At 44.0% G+C, this 19614-nt stretch overlaps 1 protein-coding gene across 21 annotated transcripts in view; it reads left to right on the top strand.

Moving 5' to 3' along the window:
- The window catches only part of LOC146754682 (heterogeneous nuclear ribonucleoprotein K), a 41049-nt gene extending 22789 nt beyond the window's left edge, over positions 1 to 18260 (top strand). For 11 of the 21 annotated variants that reach the window (XM_085527764.1, XM_085527759.1, XM_085527768.1 and 8 more), the window contains 6 exons: positions 11118 to 11252; positions 12808 to 12858; positions 16112 to 16133; positions 16211 to 16293; positions 16718 to 16887; positions 17672 to 18260. In XM_085527764.1, the coding sequence (XP_085383890.1) occupies positions 11118 to 11252; positions 12808 to 12858; positions 16112 to 16133; positions 16211 to 16293; positions 16718 to 16887; positions 17672 to 17705 (495 nt within the window). In that variant the 3' untranslated portion in view covers positions 17706 to 18260. The remainder of the gene's footprint in view (positions 1 to 11117; positions 11253 to 12807; positions 12859 to 16111; positions 16134 to 16210; positions 16294 to 16717; positions 16888 to 17671) is intronic. The other 10 variants (XM_085527772.1, XM_085527773.1, XM_085527774.1 and 7 more) reach the window with 6 other exon arrangements.
- Positions 18261 to 19614: the final 1354 nt, after the last annotated feature.

The raw sequence follows: 19614 nt of genomic DNA, 5'->3' as shown, positions 1-19614 counted from the left end.
GTGGTTGAATCGCCATCCTTAGATGTGTTTAAGAGCCGTTTGGATGTGGTGCTCAGGGATATGATTTAGCAGAGTGTTGTTAGAGTTAGGGTACTATGGTTAGGTTGCGGTTGGACTTGATGATCTGCAAGGTCTTTTCCAACCTGCATAATTCTATGATTCTATGATAACACAATATAATTAGAATTGAAGCTAATGAATCAAATGTAATGAGAGAAAGACTGATGAAAAGCTGAAGGCCTTACAGTAATACTGAAGTGACGTGTGCAGTTGGGACAGGCAGCAGCAAGGAGAGGCAAAGAAGAGAGAAATCAAGTGGCCTTGCCGGAAGTTATATCTCCTGTCTGACTGCAGTGTCCTCTGGGTAATGTAGTTCTCTTCTGGACAGGTACCCAGAACTGGAGCATTAACACTTTAACTCCCTCTGCACTATGTGATGTTATGATGTGGAATACAGATAACTAGACTCATAAAACCATGGCCTTCCTCCCCTTCATCACTATGTCATGCTGAATATATACAAACAAACCATAATTAACAAAGTTTAAACACATGTACATGCAAACCTATAGATATAGACAGATATACACATGCAATTATTGACTGCACTCCTCCAACATCAAATTCGTGGTACACACTGAATTTCCCCATTTTTCTGCATCACACACCAAGTGCACCCAAGTACCTGGGCAAAAAACAGTTCCACTAAGAGATTTGCCCTTCCTAGGAGTTGAAAAGACACAAAATGCTTTTCTGAACATGTTCTTTACATCTCCCTCTACAGTATGTAGGGTACTGTATTGTGTAGGACCATCTCAATTGACCAGTCTTCTGGTGTTGACCAGCCAGGTGGCTTCTGTCAAATGCTTTTCCCAGTGCTTAGATGTTCTGCCATCTATTGTTTTCAACATGGTTTTTAGCAGCCTGTTGTAGCGTTCTATCTTAACAGAGGATGGTGCATGATAGGGAATGTTATAAATCCACTCGATGCCATGTTCTCTGGCCCAAATATTAACAATTGAATTTCTGAAATGAGTCTCATTATCAGACTCAGTTCTTTCTGGGGTGCCACGTCACCACAGAATTTACTTATTGAGACCCAATGTGGTGTTTTGAGTGGTAGCATGGGGTACTGCGTATGTTTCAGGCCACCCACTGGTTGCCTCCACCATGGTAAGCACATAAAGTTTACCATTGTGAGATCCTGGCAGGTTGATTATATCACTTTGCCATGCCTCCCCATGTTTATACTTTTGCCATTGCCCTTCCCCCCCAGGGAGGTTTCATCCTCTTGGCTTGTTTAATTGTGGTGCATGTGTCACAGTCATGAATAACCTGTGCAATAGTGTCCATAGTTAAGTCTACCCCTTGGTCTTTAGCCCACTTGTATGTTGCATCTCTTCTTTGATGGACCCAAGTCTTATGGGCCCATCAAGCTAGAAATAACTCTCCCTTGTTCTTCCAGTCCAAGTCTATTTGAGCCACCTCAATTCTGGCAGCTCAATCTACTTAATGGCTATTTTGCTGTTCTTCAGTAGTCCTTGGGCACATTAGCATCTACATGATGCACCTTTATAACCATATATTTTGTTCGTGCAGCAATGTCTTTCCACTTTTCAGCAGTCCAAATAGGTTTACCCCTCTTTTGCCAGTTAGTTTGTTCCCACTACTGTACCCACCCCCGTAAGGCATTTGCCACCATCCATGAGCCAGTATAAAAGCATTGGCCACCTCTCCTGTTCAGCAACATCTAAGGCCAGCGGAACAGCCTTTACCTCAGTGAACTGACTTGATTCTCCTTTCCCTTCAGTGGCCTCTCTGAGAGCAGAGAAACATTCCTTCTAAAAAGCTAAAAAGCAGTTTATGCCCACATTCCCCACCAAGAATTTCATTGGTTTACAGGCTGGTTTGGCCCAGTTCCTTGACTAGTGGGGCAGAGGGATTTTGCAGAATCCGTGCCTCTGGAAAAAGGAAATATAGGACCCCAAAATAATTAAAAACAGCAGCAATGATCTGAGGAGAAATACCATCCTTGGGTATTTGGTTGAGTGCTGTCTTCAGCTTAATTCTTGAATAGTAGTGTTTCAGTTCCATTCCACTTAGAATAGAAAAATTGGACTGTTTAATCTCACTTGTATCAGGGTGATCGTGGTTTTCTTTACAAGGTCTTACAAGTAAGTCAAAGTCATCTCTGCTCATTTTCCATGTTCTAATAAGTAATTTTAGTTTTTCAAATACTATACATTTCATATAGAATCCATTCCCTAGCAAAATATTTTAGTATAAGTTAGGATCATTTTAGATTGTGATGTAATATTTGAGAAAAGCTAATTTCAGAGAGCTAGGATGCCATTTTACATGCATACGTTAAAAGGAGATGTCTATGGTGATGATCTTGGATACATTGAATATACAGAAATTCTCATTTTTACGCTGGTTCTTTTTTCTGTAAAAGGTAGAAGAATTGAACAGTTCAGTACTTGTAAGACGGTAAATTATGACTGGATGTTGAAACTTTAGTTTTCTGCTATAATATTGACAGCCTTGTGAATTATATGATGTGAGGAAAAAAATCATTTGAATTTCAAAAGATATTTATTCTCCTTGCATGTGGAGCATCACTCAATTAGCAAGTTATTTGTCTGCTATCTTGGTTTACTGTTTTAACTGTACATTATTGTTATAACAGTTAATTTGTTGAGACTTGTATTGTTTTTCTGTTACAGAACTACATATTTTAGTATGCAATTACTCCAAATCAAATGGATCATAAAGGCCATTTTGATAGCTGAGAAAACCTGAAAACATTTTCAGTATTTCTCGTGATGTGGTGGTTTAATTTTTTTGTTCTTGTTATTTGTTTTTTAAATTTTGTTTGGTTTTAACATTCCCATGGTTTATTCACATATACAAATGCACACCTTAGAATCATAGACTCAAAAAGATTGGAAAAGACCTAAAAGGTCATCCAGTCCAACCATTCACCTATCACCAATAGCTCCCACTAAACCACGTACCTCAACACAACATCCAATTGTTGGTTGAACATGCCCAGGGTCAATGACTCCACCACCTCTCTAGGCAGTCCATTCCAGTGCCTGACCACCCTTTCTGAGAAGTAATACTTCCTAACATACAGCCTGAATCTCTCCTGCTGCATCTTGAAGTCATTCCCTCTAGTCCTATCACTAATGACACGAGCGATGAGGCTGATCCCCAGCTCACTGCAACCTCCATTCAGGAAGTTATAGAGGGCAATGAGGTCTCCCCTGAGTCTCCTCCAGGCTGAACATTCCCAGCTCCTTCAGCCTCTCCTCATGTGGCCTGTGCTGCAGACCCCTCACAGAATCACAGAATCAAATTACCCGGGTTGGAAGGGACCACAAGGATCATGTAGTTCCAACCCCCCTGCCTAGCAGGGCCACCAAACAAACGCCTTTACTAGATAAGGTTGCCCAGGGCCCCGTCCAACCTGGTCTTGAACACCTCCAAGGACGGGGCATCCACAACCTCACTGGGCAGCCTGTTCCAGGACCTAACCACTCTTCTAGTAAAGAACTTTCCCCTAACATCCAACCTAAATCTTCCCTCCTTCAACTTAAAACCATTTCCCCTAGTCCTGCTATTATCAGCCCTTTCGAAGAGTTTACTCCCCTCCTGGGAGTAAGTTCCCTTCAGGTACTGAAAGGCTGCAATGAGGTCACCCCGCAACCTTCTCTTCTCCAGGCTGAACAAACCCAACTCCCTCAGCCTGTCCTCATAGGGGAGGTGCTCCAGCCCCCTGATCATCTTCGTGGCCCTCCTCTGGACCCTTTCCAAAATCTCCATATCTTTTTTGTACTGAGGGCTCCACACCTGGACACAGTACTCCAGATGGGGCCTCACAAGAGCAGAGTAGAGAGGGATGATCACCTCCCTATCCCTGCTGACCACCCCTCTCCTGATGGAGCCCAGGATCCCATTTGCTTTCCGGGCTGCCAGAGCGCACTGCTGGCTCATGTTAAGTTTCTCATCTATCAGGACCCCTAGGTCTTTTTCTGCCGAGCTGCTCTCAAGGACAACTCCTCCCAGCCTGTACAGGTGCCTGGGGTTCTTCCGGCCCAAGTGCAAAACCTTGCACTTTGCCGTGTTGAACCTCATTAGGTTCACCCGAGCCCAGCTTTCCAGCCTGTCAAGGTCCCTCTGAATGGCATCCGTTCCCTCCACCGTATCGACTGCACCACTCAGCTTGGTGTCATCAGCAAACTTGCTGAGGGTGCACTCCATTCCCTCATCGATGTCATTAATAAAGATGTTAAAGAGCACCGGTCCCAAGACAGACCCTTGAGGGACACCGCTCGTTACCGGCCTTTACCTGGACATAGAGCCATTGACCACCACCCTCTGTTTGCGGCCTTTCAACCAATTGCTTATCCATCTAGTTGTCCACCCATCAAATCCACCTCCCTCCAATTTGGAGATGAGGATGTGATGGGGGACCATGTCAAAGGCCTTGCTCAGATCCAGGTAAATGACATCGGTCGCCTTCCCTCCATCCACCAACGCTGTCACTCCATCATAGAAGGCCACAAGATTAGTTAAGCATGACCTTCCCCTGGTGAAGCCATGCTGGCTGTCTCGGATCACATGCTCGTTCTTTATGTGATCAAGAATGTTGTCCAGGAGGATCTGTTCCATAATCTTCCCAGGCACAGAGGTGAGACTCACCGGCCTGTAGTTACCCGGGTCCTCCCTGCTCCCCTTCTTGTAAATGGGAGTGACGTGACCCTTCCTCCAATCATCCGGGACCTCACCTGACAGCCACGACTTCTCAAATATGATGGAGAGCGGCTCAGCAACCACCTTAGCCAGCTCCTTCAGGACCCTGGGATGCACGCCATCTGGCCCCATAGACTTATACTCATTCAGTCTAAGGAGGCACTCTCGGACTTGCTCTACCCTTACAGTGGGGAGGGATTTACCTCCTTGGTCCCCACACAGAGGTATGGGGGTGCAAGACTTAGGGACGTGAAAAAGACTAGAATCCTGGCCACCAGTGAAGACTGAGGTGAAGAACTCATTCAGCACCTCAGCTTTCTCTTCATCTGTTGAAGCCATTTCTCCTTTTAAATTTACCAGAGTAGGTACGCCCGTTTTGGCCTGTCTTTTCTGGCCAATGTACCTGTAGAAGGTTTTCTTATTGTTTTTCACGTCCCTCGCCAAGTTCAGTTCTGCCTGCGCCTTGGCTTTCCTGATCCCACGTCTGCAAGTTCGGACAGCATCCCTGTATTCTTCCCGGGTGACACAGCCTTGTTTCCAGAGCTTGTACACCCCTTTCTTCACCCTCAGTTCTCTTAGCAGGTCCTTGCTGAGCCATGCCGGTTTTCTACCTCTCCTGCCCACTTTCTTAATCAGGGGAATGGAGACCTCTTGTGCTGCCAGGAGGGCATCCTTGAACAGTAGCCAGCTCTCCTCAACGTCCTTGTCCTTGAGAGCAGCGCGCCAGGGGATCTTGGCCAGCATTCCATTGAGTAGCTTGAAGTCTGCTCTTCTAAAGTTCAGTGTCCTGGTCCTGCTCTTTGCCAGGCCCACATTGCTTGAGATCACAAACTCAACCAGGGCATGATCGCTGGAGCCCAGGCATCCTCCAACCTTGACGCCTTTGATGATCTCCTCAGCGTTGGTGAGCAGCAGGTCCAGCAACGCTTCACCTCTGGTCGGTCTGTCCAATACCTGAACCAGAAAGCTATCATCAATGGATTCCAAGAGCCTTCTGGAGCTCTTGCAGCTCGCCGTGTGGTTTTCCCAACAGATGTCTGGATGGTTGAAGTCCCCCACCAGGACAAGAGCCTGTGAGCCAGACGCCTCACGCATCTGGAGCAAGAAAGCCTCATCAGCAGCCTCCCCTTGATCAGGTGGCCTGTAGTATACCCCTAATACCAGCTGACCTTTATTAGTCCCATCTCTAATCCTAACCCACAGGCTCTCAACCTGTTCTTGACTGTTTCTCATGGGGAGCTCCTCACAGTTTATCCAATCTCTGACATAAAGAGCAACTCCCCCACCCTTCCTACCTCGCCTATCTCTCCTAAAGAGCCTATAGCCATTGATGGTAGTATCCCAATTGTGGGAGTCATCCCACCATGTTTCTGTGATAGCAACCATGTCATAATTTTCAGAGTGCATCACAGTTTCCAGTTCCTCCTGCTTGTTACTCAGGCTCCGTGCATTAGTATAAAGGCACTTCAGCCGGGCTGTCCGTCTCACCACCTTCATAAGCGATCCAGGATCCCCTAGAACAGCGGCATCCCCAGCATCCCCCTGCCCTACTCCCTCCTTTTGCACTCTGCAATCATTGCCCATGGAGTTTGGTACATTCCCTTGAATGCACCGTTCAACCCCAGTAGCCCTTATTTTGCCCCCTTCCCCCTTCGTTCCTAGTTTAAAGACCTATCAATGAGTCCCGCTAATTCTTCAGCTAATACCCTCTTACCCCTCAGGGACAGGCTGCTTGCATCAGCAGCCATCATTCTAGGTGCAGTGTAGATTGCCCCATGGTCAAAATATCCGAAATTCTTGTGTCTGCACCAGCTCTTAAGCCATCTGTTTAAGAGATGGGTTTTTTGGATCCTCCCTGTACCTTTTCCTGATACCACGGGCATAGAAGAAAAGATCACCTGCACCCCAGCTCCTTCAAGTATTCGCCCCATTCCCCTGAAGTCTTTCTTGATGGACCTCAGGCTTTCCTTGCCAACTTCCTCACTGCCAGCCTGAATTATTAAAAGTGGGTAGTAGTCTGAAGGATGAATCAATCTAGAAATTTTCTTTGAAATGTCCCTGACCCGTGCCCCAGGAAGGCAGCACACTTCTCTGTGGGTAGGGTCAGGCCGGCATATAGGGCCTTCTGTTCCTTGCAGAAGGGAGTCACCTACAACAATCACCCTTCTGTCCTTACGTGTAGAAGCAGTCTTGAGGCTTCGGGGTGACCGCTTCACCTGAGGCAACCTCATGGGTGCACCTGTTTCCACACTCTCACTAGTCCCCCCCTCAAGTTCCAGGGCCTCAAACTGGTTTCGCAGAGGCACCTGGGGAGCCGGGGATGGTCGTGATGGAGGATGCCCCTTCCCTCGAGCAGGTACCCGTTTCCACTCCTCCTCCCTTCTCAAATTACTGCTGGGGGGAAGAGAGGACAGGGGGCCGGCTGCAGTGTTGCCAGCTGGCTGGTTCCCCTTTACCACCTGTTTGTGAGGTGGCAGGGGCTGACTTGCTCCATTAGGAGCCTCGACTGTGTGCTGAGAACTTGAGGCTGAGAGGGACTGACACCACCAGTCAGTCTCCCTCTCACACTCTTTTATAGTCCTCAGCCTCTCCACTTCCTCCTTCAGGTCAACTACGAGGCTGAGCAAGTAGTTCACCTGGTCGCAGTGAACACAATCACTGCCTCCCTCACCCAGCACTGCAAGGGCCAGGCTCTGGCACTCAGTACAGCCAGAGACCTGCACACCAGCATCTTGGGTGCTTTCTTGTCCTGTTTCTGATGCAAGCCAGGATGCCTCTGGCCTTCTTGGCCACCTGGACACACTGTTGGCTCATGTTCAGCCAGCATTAATCAATACTCCCAGCTTCATTTCCTCTACACAGTCTTCCAGCCCCTCCCCCCCAATCCTCTAGCGTCCCTAGGGTGGTTGTAGCCGAAGTGCAGGATGCAGCATTTGGTCTTCTTGAACCTCATCCCATTGGCTTCAGCCCTGCTCTCCAGCCTATCCAGATCCCTCTGTAGGGCCTTGCTACCCCCAGGCACTGGTGAGGCCGCACCTCAAGTACTGTGTTCAGCTTTGGGCCCCTCACTGCAAGTAAGACATTGAGGCTCTGGAACGTGTTCAGAGGAGGACTATGAAGCTGGTGAGGGATCTGGAGCACAGGCCTTATGAGGAGCGGCTGAGAGAGCTGGGATTGTTCAGCCTGGAGAAGAGGAAGGAGGCTCAGGGGAGACCCTATTGCTCTCTATAATTTCCTGAAGCAAGGTTGTAGTGAGCTAGGGGTCAGCCTTTTCTCTCATGTAGACAGTGATAGAACTAGAGGCAATGGTTTCAAGCTACGCCAGGGCAGATTCAGGCTGGACATTAGGAAATATTACTTCTCGGAATTGGTAGTCAGGCATTCGAATGTACTGCCCAGGGAGGTGGTGAAGTCATTGACCATGGAAGTGTTCAAGAAACATTTGGATGTTGCGTTGAGGGATATGATTTAACTGGGAAGTATTGGTGATGGTTGGACTCGATGGTCTTTTAGGTCTTTTCCAACCTTGATATTTCTGTGATTCTGAGATGAGAGCTGGGCTCAAGGAAGCAAACAGAGAAGCGGCAACAATCTAAGGAGGAAAACTTATTTTGCTACCTATGATTCTGTGTCAAGGGTTAACCGAAAATCTACCTGTGCCTGTGACAGGGGGTGGCTGGCCTGCAGGGCCGCTAGCCCGAAAGGAAAGGGATAAGTTAATTAGGAAAAAAAGACAGCGGCAATGATCTAAGCAGGCACACTTATTTACTAAATACTATATCGAAATACAGGATAACACAATATAATAAAATATAATATAACAATATAATTAAAATTAAGGCTAACGAATCGAGCAAAATAGGAGAGAGAGAGTGAGTCCCAAAACCAAGAGGCCTACTGTAGCTCTAGGCGAAACAGCTGGAAGGCTCCCACATGCTCCCCCCTGGGTGTGAGATTATATAGTGTCCTGGTCCCGTGACTTATCCCTGACTATGATGTTCTCTGGGATATATAGTCTTCTTCTGTGAGCTGCACATTTGGTAAAATTATCCATGCTTTACATGATGTTATGATGTGGAATACTGATAGCAAAATTACAAAATCATGACGTTCTGGAATACAAGATAACACAATATAATACAATCTGATTGGAATTGAGGCTAATAAATCAAGTAAAATAAGAGAGTGAGGTTTCCTAAGACCAAGAAGCCTACTTTGAAATTGAAGGCGCCATTGCTTGGAAGCACACCCACACTCACTGCCAGGCAGTGAGAGAGAGAGACAGTGTCACTTCCGTGATGTGTTTCCCTCTGCGACCATGAGGTCATTTGCGAAGTGTAGTTCTTCTCTGTACTCCACATGATGTAATGATGTGGAATACCAATAGGAAAAATTACAAAACAGTGACAGTATTCCAGAAACCTCCTAGGCTTCTTCTGCACTGTGCTGTACTCCCAGCATATGTTGGGGAAGTTGAAGTCCCTCATGAGGACAAGGGCTGGTGACCGTGCAGCTCGTGCCAGGTGCTTATAGAATACCTTGTCTGTCTCTTCATTCTGGTTTGGCAGTCTATAACAGATGCCCACCAGGATGTCTGTCTTGTCAGCCCTTCCTCTGGTCTTTACTCATAGGGATTTAACCTTATCATCCCCAGTCACAATCTCAGTAACATGAAAGCATTCCCTAACATAGAAGAGCCATACCGCCACCCCTCCTTCCTTGCCTATCCTTCCTGAAGAGTTTGTAGCCATCCATTGCAGCGCTTCAGTCATGGGTGCAATCCCACCACATTTCCATTATGGCAACTAGGTCATAGTTTGCCTGCCACACAATGACTTTCAACTTCTCTTGTTTGTTGCCTATGCTGCGTGCATTGGTGTAGATGCACCTCAGCTGAGCCCCTCGCCTCACTCCTAATCCCAATACCACTTCCCCAGGCTGACCTCTAGTATGCCTGGCGTTATCCCTTTCCTCCTTCCTATCTAGTTTAAAGCCCTCTCTACAAGTCCCACCAGCTCCTGGGCAAGTATCCATTTCCCCCTTGGAGACAGGTAATTCCTATCAGTAGACCTCAGGCCAGGTGCCGAGTAGACCGCCCCATGATCAAAGGATCCAAAATTCTTGCATTTGCACCAGCCTCTCAGCCATGCATTTATAAGATGGCTTTTCCTGGTCATCTTTATCAATGACATCAATGATGGAATCGAGTGCACCCTCAGCAAGTTTGCTGATGACACCAAGCTGAGTGGTGTGGTTGATACGGAGGGAGAAAGGCATGCCATTCAGAGGGACCTTGACAGACTTGAAAGGTGGGCCCGGGCGAACCTAATGAAGTTCAACACGGCAAAGTACAAGGTTTTGCACTTGGGCCGGAAGAACCCCAGGCATCTGTACAGGCTGGGAAGAGTGATCCTGGAGAGCAGCTCAGCAGATCAGGACCTGGGGGTCCTGATGGACGAGAAACTTAACATGAGCCAGCAGTGTGCTCTTGCAGCTCAGAAGGCAAACAGTATCCTGGGCTCCATCAGGAGAGGAGTGGCCAGCAGGGAGAGGGACTCTGCTCTTGTGAGGCCCCATCTGGAGTACTGTGTCCAGGTATGGAGCCCTCAGTACAAGAAAGACAGGGAGCTGTTGGAAAGGGTCCAGAGGAGGACGATGAAGATGCTCAGGGGACTGGAGCACCTCCCCTATGAAGACAGGCTGAGGGAGCTGGGCTTGTTCAGCCTGGAGAAAAAGCAGCTGCAGGGTGATCTCATTGCAGCCTTTCATTACCTAAAGGGAGCCTATAAACAGGAGGGGAGTCAACTCTTTGAATGTGTAGGTAACAGCAGGACAAGGGGAAATGGTTTTAAATTGAGGGAGGGTAGATTTAGGCTGGATGTCAGGGGGAAGTTCTTTACTAGGAGAGTGGTGAAGTCCTGGAACAGGCTGCCTAGAGAGGCTGTGGATGCCGCATCCCTGGAGGTGTTCAAGGCCAGGTTGACATCATGATCCTTGATGTCCCTTCCAACCTGGGTCATTCTGTGATTCTGTGATCTCAGTGTTCATCCCTGCCACCAAAGGAATACAGGCAAACACTTGTATGCCTGCTCCATCAACTATCCTCCCCAGTCTCCTAAAATCACTTTTTATTATCCTCAGGCTTCTGTTAGCAATCCCAACACTGCCAGCCTGAACTATCATTTAAGGACAATAATCAGAGGGGTGGATCAGGCTGGGGAGTTTTCTAGAAATATCCCTGACCCGGGCCGCCAGAAGGCAGTACGCCTCCCTACGGGTAGGGTCAAGCCAACATATTGGGCCCTCTTCCTCTCAGAAAAGAGTTGCCTACAACTATTACCCTCCTTTCTTTTTTGGAGGAGGTAGTCTTCAAACATGGAGCCAACCACCTCACCTTGCGCAAGCTTGGAGGCACTGCTCCCATGTCATCACTCACCTCTCCCTCCAGTTTCAGGGCTTCAAACCTGTTACACAGAGGGACCTGGGGAACCGAGGTAGGTTGGTATGGGGTTGCCTTCGACGCTGGGCTGAGACCTGCTGCCGTTCCTCCTCTCTTCTCAAGTTGTCTCTCCCTGCTTGACTATGGCAAGAGAGAGGGTCCATTACTCCCTTGGTCTGGGAGGTGTAATCTGTGCCTTTCTCGCAGAGATTCACTCTACCAGTTGATTTCCCGCTCGCACTCTCTGATGCTCCGTAGTCTATCTACCTCCTCCCTAAGCTCCACCGCCAGGTTAAGCAGCTCGTCTAGCTGCTCACCTTATCCCTGTCCCGGTTCATTTCTGTGCAAGCGCATATAAAGCATAAACCGCATCGTACTTTTTGGTGTAGTCTGTATTCGTATTTTGTTTTGATGTGGGTTGTTGTTGTTTTTGTTTTGTGTGCGTTGTTTTTTTTTTCTGAAAGTGTTTCTTAATTCCTAAATTATTTTTAATTTGGAGTTAATTCCTATTTGTTTATTTATTTTTAATATATATGTTGGTCTACATAAGCATTTCTATATAGGTACATACACAAACATAGTACTTTCAATTTTATTTTTTTTATGGGATTAGATATTAAGGAGTGTGTAAAAAGAATCAACCTCTTTTATCCATATAAATACTAGAAGAAATGAATAACATTTCACTATTCTGAGACAATCCTTTAAAAATAAGGGAAAGGTGCATTAAGCAATTATGCCATCAACTAAGATTGTATACATATTCTTCCATTTAGGTGTCAATAAATTCTTGTTAATACTATGCTTTTTGTCTTAGCCATCTGCTTCATTTGGTTTCCATTTCTGTTCGTAAAATTGGTAGCTAGCAAAAATGAGTCTGTAGAGAAGAAATTTGTTATGTATCTTATGATATATCCTGCACCTAATAGTTTAGGAACCATTTTTAAATTGCACAGGTATGTTTATATTTGAATTCTCTATCCCTTTTAAGTAGATTCTTCAAATTATCTTTTTATAATTATTTGCTTTGTTTTATTTTTCAACATTTGTTGTACATTTCTGATGTAAATATGGTATATATCACTTTTTAAAATTTTAATTAGATTGCTAATATCATTAAGCAGCAGTAGATTATTAATTAGTGGCTATATGAGGTATATGGAAATGAAATAAAATATGAGAAGCCATGTCTTTCCTGCTTGATCTACTGTTGATGTAGATATATCTATGACAGTTCTTATTCATGAGATAAATAGAAGATTTGAGTGTTTGAGAGTAACATCTTTTAGTATATAGTACAGTTTTAGCACTTAAAACAAATGCAAAAAAAATCTGTTTAAGTTTTACTCTTCCTTTAACTGTTTTACATAAAAGCAAAATCTATTTACAGAAACAGAATAAATTAGTCTGACCGGTTACAGTTCCCTTGCAATGAAAATAAAAGGGAGTAAGTCTTGTAACTGGTCTATATCATGTACTTTTGAATCTTCATAGTTCAGAAAAACATTCCACTATATCAGTATATATATATTTGATTGTCATGTTACATATAAGCCTCCATGACATAGACTTAATTTGGATTAATTTACTCTTTTCCTCCCACCTGGAAGATGATGCAGTGTCATGTGGATGCCTGTGATGACATGCAGCCACCAGAGTTGGTGAGTGCATTTGTGCTTTTATTTGACTGGTGTTTAATTGTTGAATTTTATTTTTTTTTTTATTTTATTTTTTTGAGAAAATCACTTTCTTGAGTTGTTTAAGCAATAACTTGACTTTTTTTCAACTTGAATGTAGTCAGTAGCATCTTGGATCTACTGAAAAATCACTGAAGTTGTGTTTCTATCTCAGATTATTGGTAATTTGTCCTGTACAGGCAGTTAATGTTCCACAATGGAAGTGTGAAGCAGCACAGCCAAAAGAGAGCTTTTCTGTTTTATTGCCTCTTTTGTACTCCATTCTAGTGTTCTAAATTGTAGCTTTCACTGTAACACTTGGTTTTCAATACCTTGCAGATGCATGCATTTCAGGATATGTTTTGTTTTACCTTGGTATTGTGTTTTCTTCTGTTTCAAACAAGGAATGTTAAACTATTAGGCATTTTCTACCCATATATTTGAAAGCATTCCACTTGTGTTTATAAAAAAAAAAGTTTTTATTCTCGGGTTTTAGGAAGGAAAGCTCAAAGGAGATTGGTAAGCATTTATGCTGTCTATAAAATGGTGCTGCCAAATATGAAGTGCTAGTTCCTATCTTACATAAGCACTGCAGATACATAGGTCACTCTGAGGGCAATGCCTCCTGTTCATTTCCATGGAAACTACAACAGTTGCAAAGAGCATGGTAACATTATTTGATAGAGCAAATTATCAGCTACAAAACACTGTTTTTCGGCAGTCATCACTATTAGCTATGCATGTTCACCAGTGATGAACAAGAACCTGCATGCCATTCTTGTATTTGAAAACTAAAATATATAAGGATAATATATGCAAGTCCGAGACCGCCTCATGAGACTGAATGTGTACAAGTCTATGGGGCCGGATGGCATGTATCTCAGGGTTCTGAAGGAGCTGGCTGAGGTGGTTGCTGAACTGCTCTCCATCATATTTGAAAAGTTGTGGCTGTCAGGTGAGGTCCTGGATGACTGGAGGAAGGGTCACGTCACTCCCATTTACAAGGAAGGGAGCAAGGAGGACCCGGGGAACTACAGAGGCCGAGAGGCCTACTGTGAGCTCTAGGTGACGCGGCTGGAACGCTTCCCACTCTCTGAGAGTCCGAGAGAGAGAGAGAGAGAGCTCCAGCCTGGGAGCAAGATTATATATGTCCTCCTCCCGTGACTTATCTCAGGTCACAAAGTCCTCTGGGATACGTAGTTTTCTTCTTAGAGCTGAGTTTTCAGGTTTTTAATGGTCCATGCTGCACATGATGTTATGATGTGGAATATTGACAGCAACATTACAAAACCATGACCACCCGCTACGCAACCTCACGCACACATGACCCTTCCTACTCCCAGAGTCTTCCCTTGCATAAATCATATCGTCACAGGGCATCCGGCAAGGCGCTTCTTTATATCCCCATTCCATGGTTCTGCTTCAGTTGCCTCGGCTGTTCTTTACTCAGGTCCTTCCCCTGATTGGCCTTATTCCCCAACAGTGACCAATGTCATTTACCTGAAGTTGAGCAAGGCCTTTGACATGGTCACCCACCACATCCTTATTTCCAAATTGGAGGGATGTGGATTTGATGGGTGGACCACCCAATGGATAAGGAATTGATTGAAAGGCCACAGACAGAGGGTGGTGATCAATGGTTCTATGTCCAGGTGAAGACTGGTAACGAGCAGTGTCCCCCAGGGGTCTGTCTTGGGATGGGTGCTCTTTAACATCTTCATCAATGACATCAGTGATGGAATTGAGTGCACCCTCAGCAAGTTTGCTGATGACACCAAGCTGAGTGGTGTGGTTGACACGGTGGAAGGGATGCCATTCAGAGGGACCTCAACAGACTTGAAAGATGGGCCCGGGTGAACCTAATGATGTTCAACACAGCAAAGTGCAAGGTTTTGCACTTGGGCTGGAGGAATCCCAGGCATATATATAGACTGGAAAGAGCAGTCCTTGAGAGTAGCCCTGCAGAGAACGACCTGGGGAGTCCTGGTGGATGAAAAACTTAACATGAGGCAGCAGTGTGCTCTTGCCACTCAGAAAGCAAATGGTATCCTGGGCTCCATCAGAAGAGGGATGGCTAGCAGGGACAGAGAGGTGATTGTCCCTCTCTACTCTGCCTTTTTGAGGCCCCATCTAGAGTACTCTGTCCAGGTCTGCAGCCCCCAATACAAGAAAGACAGGGAGCTGTTATAGAGGGTCCAGAGGAGGGCCACAAAGATGATCAGGGGGCTGGAGCTCCTCCCCTATGAAGACAGGCTGAGGGAGCTGGGCTTGTTCAGCCTGGAGAAAAGGCAGCTGCAGGGTGATCTCATTGCAGCCTTTCATTACCTAAAGGGAGCCTATAAACAGGAGGGGAGTCAACTCTTTGAAAGGGTAGGTAACAGCAGGACAAGGGGAAATTGTTTTAAGTTGAGGGAGGGTAGATTTAGGCTGGATGTCAGGGGGAAGTTCTTTACTAGGAGAGTGGTGAAGTCCTGGAACAGGCTGCCTAGAGAGGCTGTGGATGCCGCATCCCTGGAGGTGTTCAAGGCCAGGTTGGATGGGGCCCTGGGCAGCCTGGTCTCGTATTAAATTGGGAGGTTGTTGGCCCTGCCTGTGACAGGGGGGTTGGAGCTTCATGATCCCATGATCCCTTCCAACCCGGGCCATTCTGTGATATATATATATATCAGCACCAGTGGAGGTGACCCTCTGTCATGATTGTTTCTTGTAAGATACAAAGAATTGTAGCAGTCTGAATGGATAAAGATATAAAATTATAAAAGCTATTCCTCGAGTTTATCTGTTTCTTTCCTCAAGATGTAAACGGAATAGGAGTGTTGATAGTTGTTAAGTTCACTTATGGTTCTCAACTAAGACTTCAATTTCTCCTCAGCTGTATAGGTAGTAGTAATCAAGCTGAACTCTGATCTTTTGATTGTTAGTTTAGTTTAAGGGTCTACATCAAGGATCAACATCAAGAACTGTTCACCAGCTGAACTGATAAGAGTGCTTGATGAACTACTGTAGCTAGATCCTTAGTGTCACTTGATACCTTACTCTTAGAGATTTTGACTGGGCAAGCTAAGAGATTCTCATGAGGCAGCCTTCTCCCTCCTCCACCTCCCTGATTACACTTAGATTAAGGATGTAGGTTAGGATTTTTGCATAAAATAGGCTCAAAGTTAATGTTATAATGCATTATGCAAATGAAACGTGATTATTTCCTATTTAAAGGTTTTCTTTTCTCTTTTTCTTATAGTTTGAGGGTGGCTCTGGATATGGTAAGTTTTTATAGAGAATTTTGACACTAACTTAATTATTTAATCAGTAAAAGGCTTGATGCGTATGTTTAAATTAGATTATTCTTATGCAGGGGGCCGTGGTTCGTATGGAGATCTTGGTGGGCCCATCATCACAACACAAGTAACAATTCCCAAAGATGTAAGTGTAAAGCAAGTCAACTCACATTTTTTAAGTCACAGTCTTTTCTCAGACTATCCAAGTAAACCAAAAGCATTTGAGATGTTTGATGAGTACTGTTAATATAAAGCAACTGCTTTTAAATCACCAAAAGTCTATTCTTAAGAATATTTGTTTTGTCTTCGCTTCAGTGATGCACTGAACTATTTTATGAAACGTTCACATTCAGTAATAGACACGGTCTATATAATTTGGTTTTAAAAATATCAGGTTTTTCCAACTTTATCTCACCTGTGTTTATATAATAAACGTTGCAGAGGCTGTTTTGAGACTCTTCTATGCTTTCATTGCAGCTCATCAAGCTAAATTGATGGAAGCTACTCAAACAGTTCTGTATTTTTACAGAGAACGTTGTATCAAGAAATGCATACTTTTTTTCCCCTAGTTGGCAGGATCTATTATTGGAAAGGGTGGCCAGAGAATCAAACAGATACGACATGAGTCAGGAGCTTCAATCAAAATTGATGAACCCCTAGAAGGCTCAGAAGACCGAATTATAACTATTACGGGAACACAGGACCAGATACAAAATGCACAGTATTTACTGCAAAATAGGCAAGTTGATGAAGCTTAATGCTGTCTTTATTGTCAATTTTAAGCTAACTTCCTCCTGGACTCTAATACTGTTCTCTGTGCTGTATATTTAGAAGACAGGATTTAAGTAACTGTTGAACTTGTCCAGTAGTAGTTCTGCTGCCTTTCTTCTGTTCTCCACTCCAACTAAAATGAAGACTGTCAAAACTAATTCTGACAGAAGATGTCTTAATCAAGTAGCCCTCTCATTTCTCTGGTGCAAATTGCTGCAAAAACAACAAAAAAACCAACAAACAACAACAAATCTACTTGTAATGAATTACATAGAGCCAGACACAGAAGGTTTCAGTGGACATTGGTCTAGTTCTGTGTGGAAGACTAGTGATTTTTGTTGTTTTTAGATAACTAAATTGACAACAAATCACAGTCTACCATATGGCACAGACTATGCCTCTACAGTTGAAATAAATTGGTGCTGCTATGCAGCATTTAACACCTCACTAACATTACTTTTTCTTCTCTACCAAACATTAACAATTTCAGATTAAATTTACTTAATTTTGTTTTATTAACATGTTGTTAATATTCCATTAGAATAGATTAGAAATAGACCTCAGATTACTAGTATTTAAATGTACATAAAATACCCATCAACCTATGATTATTAGCCATTAATCTTTAAAAGTATTGACTTTTAAATGTATTGAGATTTTGTAGTTTAATCTTTAAGAATGTCATTGTGAATATCAATTCAAGATGTGTGGTCCACCATTCTAATACATGCTTTTTTCTTTTTCTTTTATAGTGTGAAGCAGTATGCAGATGTTGAAGGATTCTAATGCAAGATTATTTTTTCTTTTTTATAGTGTGAAGCAGTATTCTGGAAAGTTTTTCTAAGACTATTGAAGAACTGAAGGAGTCCTGCATCTTTTTTTTTATTATTATTATTATTAATTTTTTTTTTTTTTTTTTACTTTTTAATATCTGCTTCTGTTTAAAAAGCCATCATTCCTCTGCTTCATAGGTATTCTGCATTTGAAGTGTAGTGGAATCTGCTGTTCACCAGATATGTTTTAATTGCTTAAAAAGGTTTGGGAGAAAGGACAGGGCATACAAGACTAACACTGAAATTTTGAAACAGCAGCAGAGAAAGGATTTTATTTTTGTTCATTGTAGTGGTAAAATGTAGTGATTTTTTTGTTTTGTTTTCCTGTAACTACCGTGAACACCTTGCTTTATTTACACTGTTTTTTTTGGGGGGGGGAGGGTTGTTTCTTTTTTGGGTGAAGACTGGTAGTCAACATGTCCCTGGCATCCTTTGAAAGCAATGTGCAGTACGTGATGCTCTTTTGTAAGAAATGTTTTATGGTTTTTAAATAAATTTACTGAACCTATTATTGGTGGTCATTCTTTTTTTAATGTACATAAGGTAATATCTAAAACAGCAATATCCTCCCATCTCCTTCCACAAGAGAATGCATAAAGAATAGTTGCTCTTATGCTTGCTTTTCTGTTTATTTGATACATAAAGGAGTTGCATGTATTTATTTTTTCAAATTAAGGAAACTACGTGAAAATGTTGGATCAGCTTTGCTATTTGGGGGTGTCTTGCTCCAATTTAGGAGTGAGGCAAAGGTTCTTTTGATATGTTATGCCCGGCGTGAGATTAAGAAGAACATTCAAATGTTGATCCGACCAGTTTATTGGAAATAATAGACAATTGAGGGGATGGGGAAGGGAGAGCGACAAATGCCAAAATTAGGGTGATGGGGAAGGGAAAGTAGGCGATAGAAAAAGGTAGAAAAGAGCAAGAATTACGTTAAAGCGGGGAATAGTCACCTCCTGGATGCAGCAGCGTCCCGTAGCACGTTGTTAACGTTGTTCCGGGGCAAAATAAGCGTAGGGGAGAGCGGCAGCGAAGTAGCAGACCACAGATCGATGAAACGCAGAGAAGATGGTCAGAGTAGCGAGGTCTCAGGAAGTGGAGTCTCGGGCAGCGAGGTCCCTTGGAGCAGAGTCTCGAGCAGCAATCCCAGAAGAGATAATAGGCAGCAGTAGGACAACGGTGGAGGAATCTGAGGTCAGATACCTAGATGCCCACAAAACCGTGGTTTGTCCGTGCCCTTTTTATCCTTCTTTCCAGCCTTCCAGAGATTTCGGGACAGCTCGGGTCAGAGTCTTGTGACTTCCTCAGAGATGTCAATCTTCCTTGAGATGGGCCAACACGAAAGACCACTTAAGGGCCATTAGTCCTCAGGGATGGCCATCTTCCTTGAGATAGGCCAACACAAAAGACCACTTAAGGGCCATTGATCAGTATCTTATCTCCCTTTCGTAGCTCCCGGACTTGTCCATCTCCTAAACAAAGGGATTTCTCGAACCTTGGTTCCTGTGTAGTTCAGACAAAGGGAGTCCTGGAACCTTGGCCAGGACTTGCCTGAACTTGTCCATTTCAGCAAACTTTGAGACAGTACTGTAAAAAGCATGGCTTCTTACAGGGGGAAAATTGCAAAAATATTAATTCAAAGACTGTGTAAAATTTGACCTTTTTTGTGTTTAACCATATGCAGTACATATATACTGTCACCAATATATATAAATAAAGTATTTCAAAATTAATTTTTGATGCCATAGAGTTGTGGGTTAAACACCTCATTCTAGACTTTTTTTCAATGCAGGTAACAGCTTTAGAAATGTAGTTGGTGTACTATTAATACATGAAAGGAAGGAGTTTATATGATACTTGAA

This window comes from Coturnix japonica, chromosome W, assembly GCF_054131305.1.
Source record: "Coturnix japonica strain WE chromosome W, WE-NBRP24, whole genome shotgun sequence".
Classification (NCBI taxonomy): Eukaryota; Metazoa; Chordata; class Aves; order Galliformes; family Phasianidae; genus Coturnix; species Coturnix japonica.
Note: the sequence above shows the minus strand (reverse complement) of the source record. Positions and strands in the feature narration are given on the sequence as shown.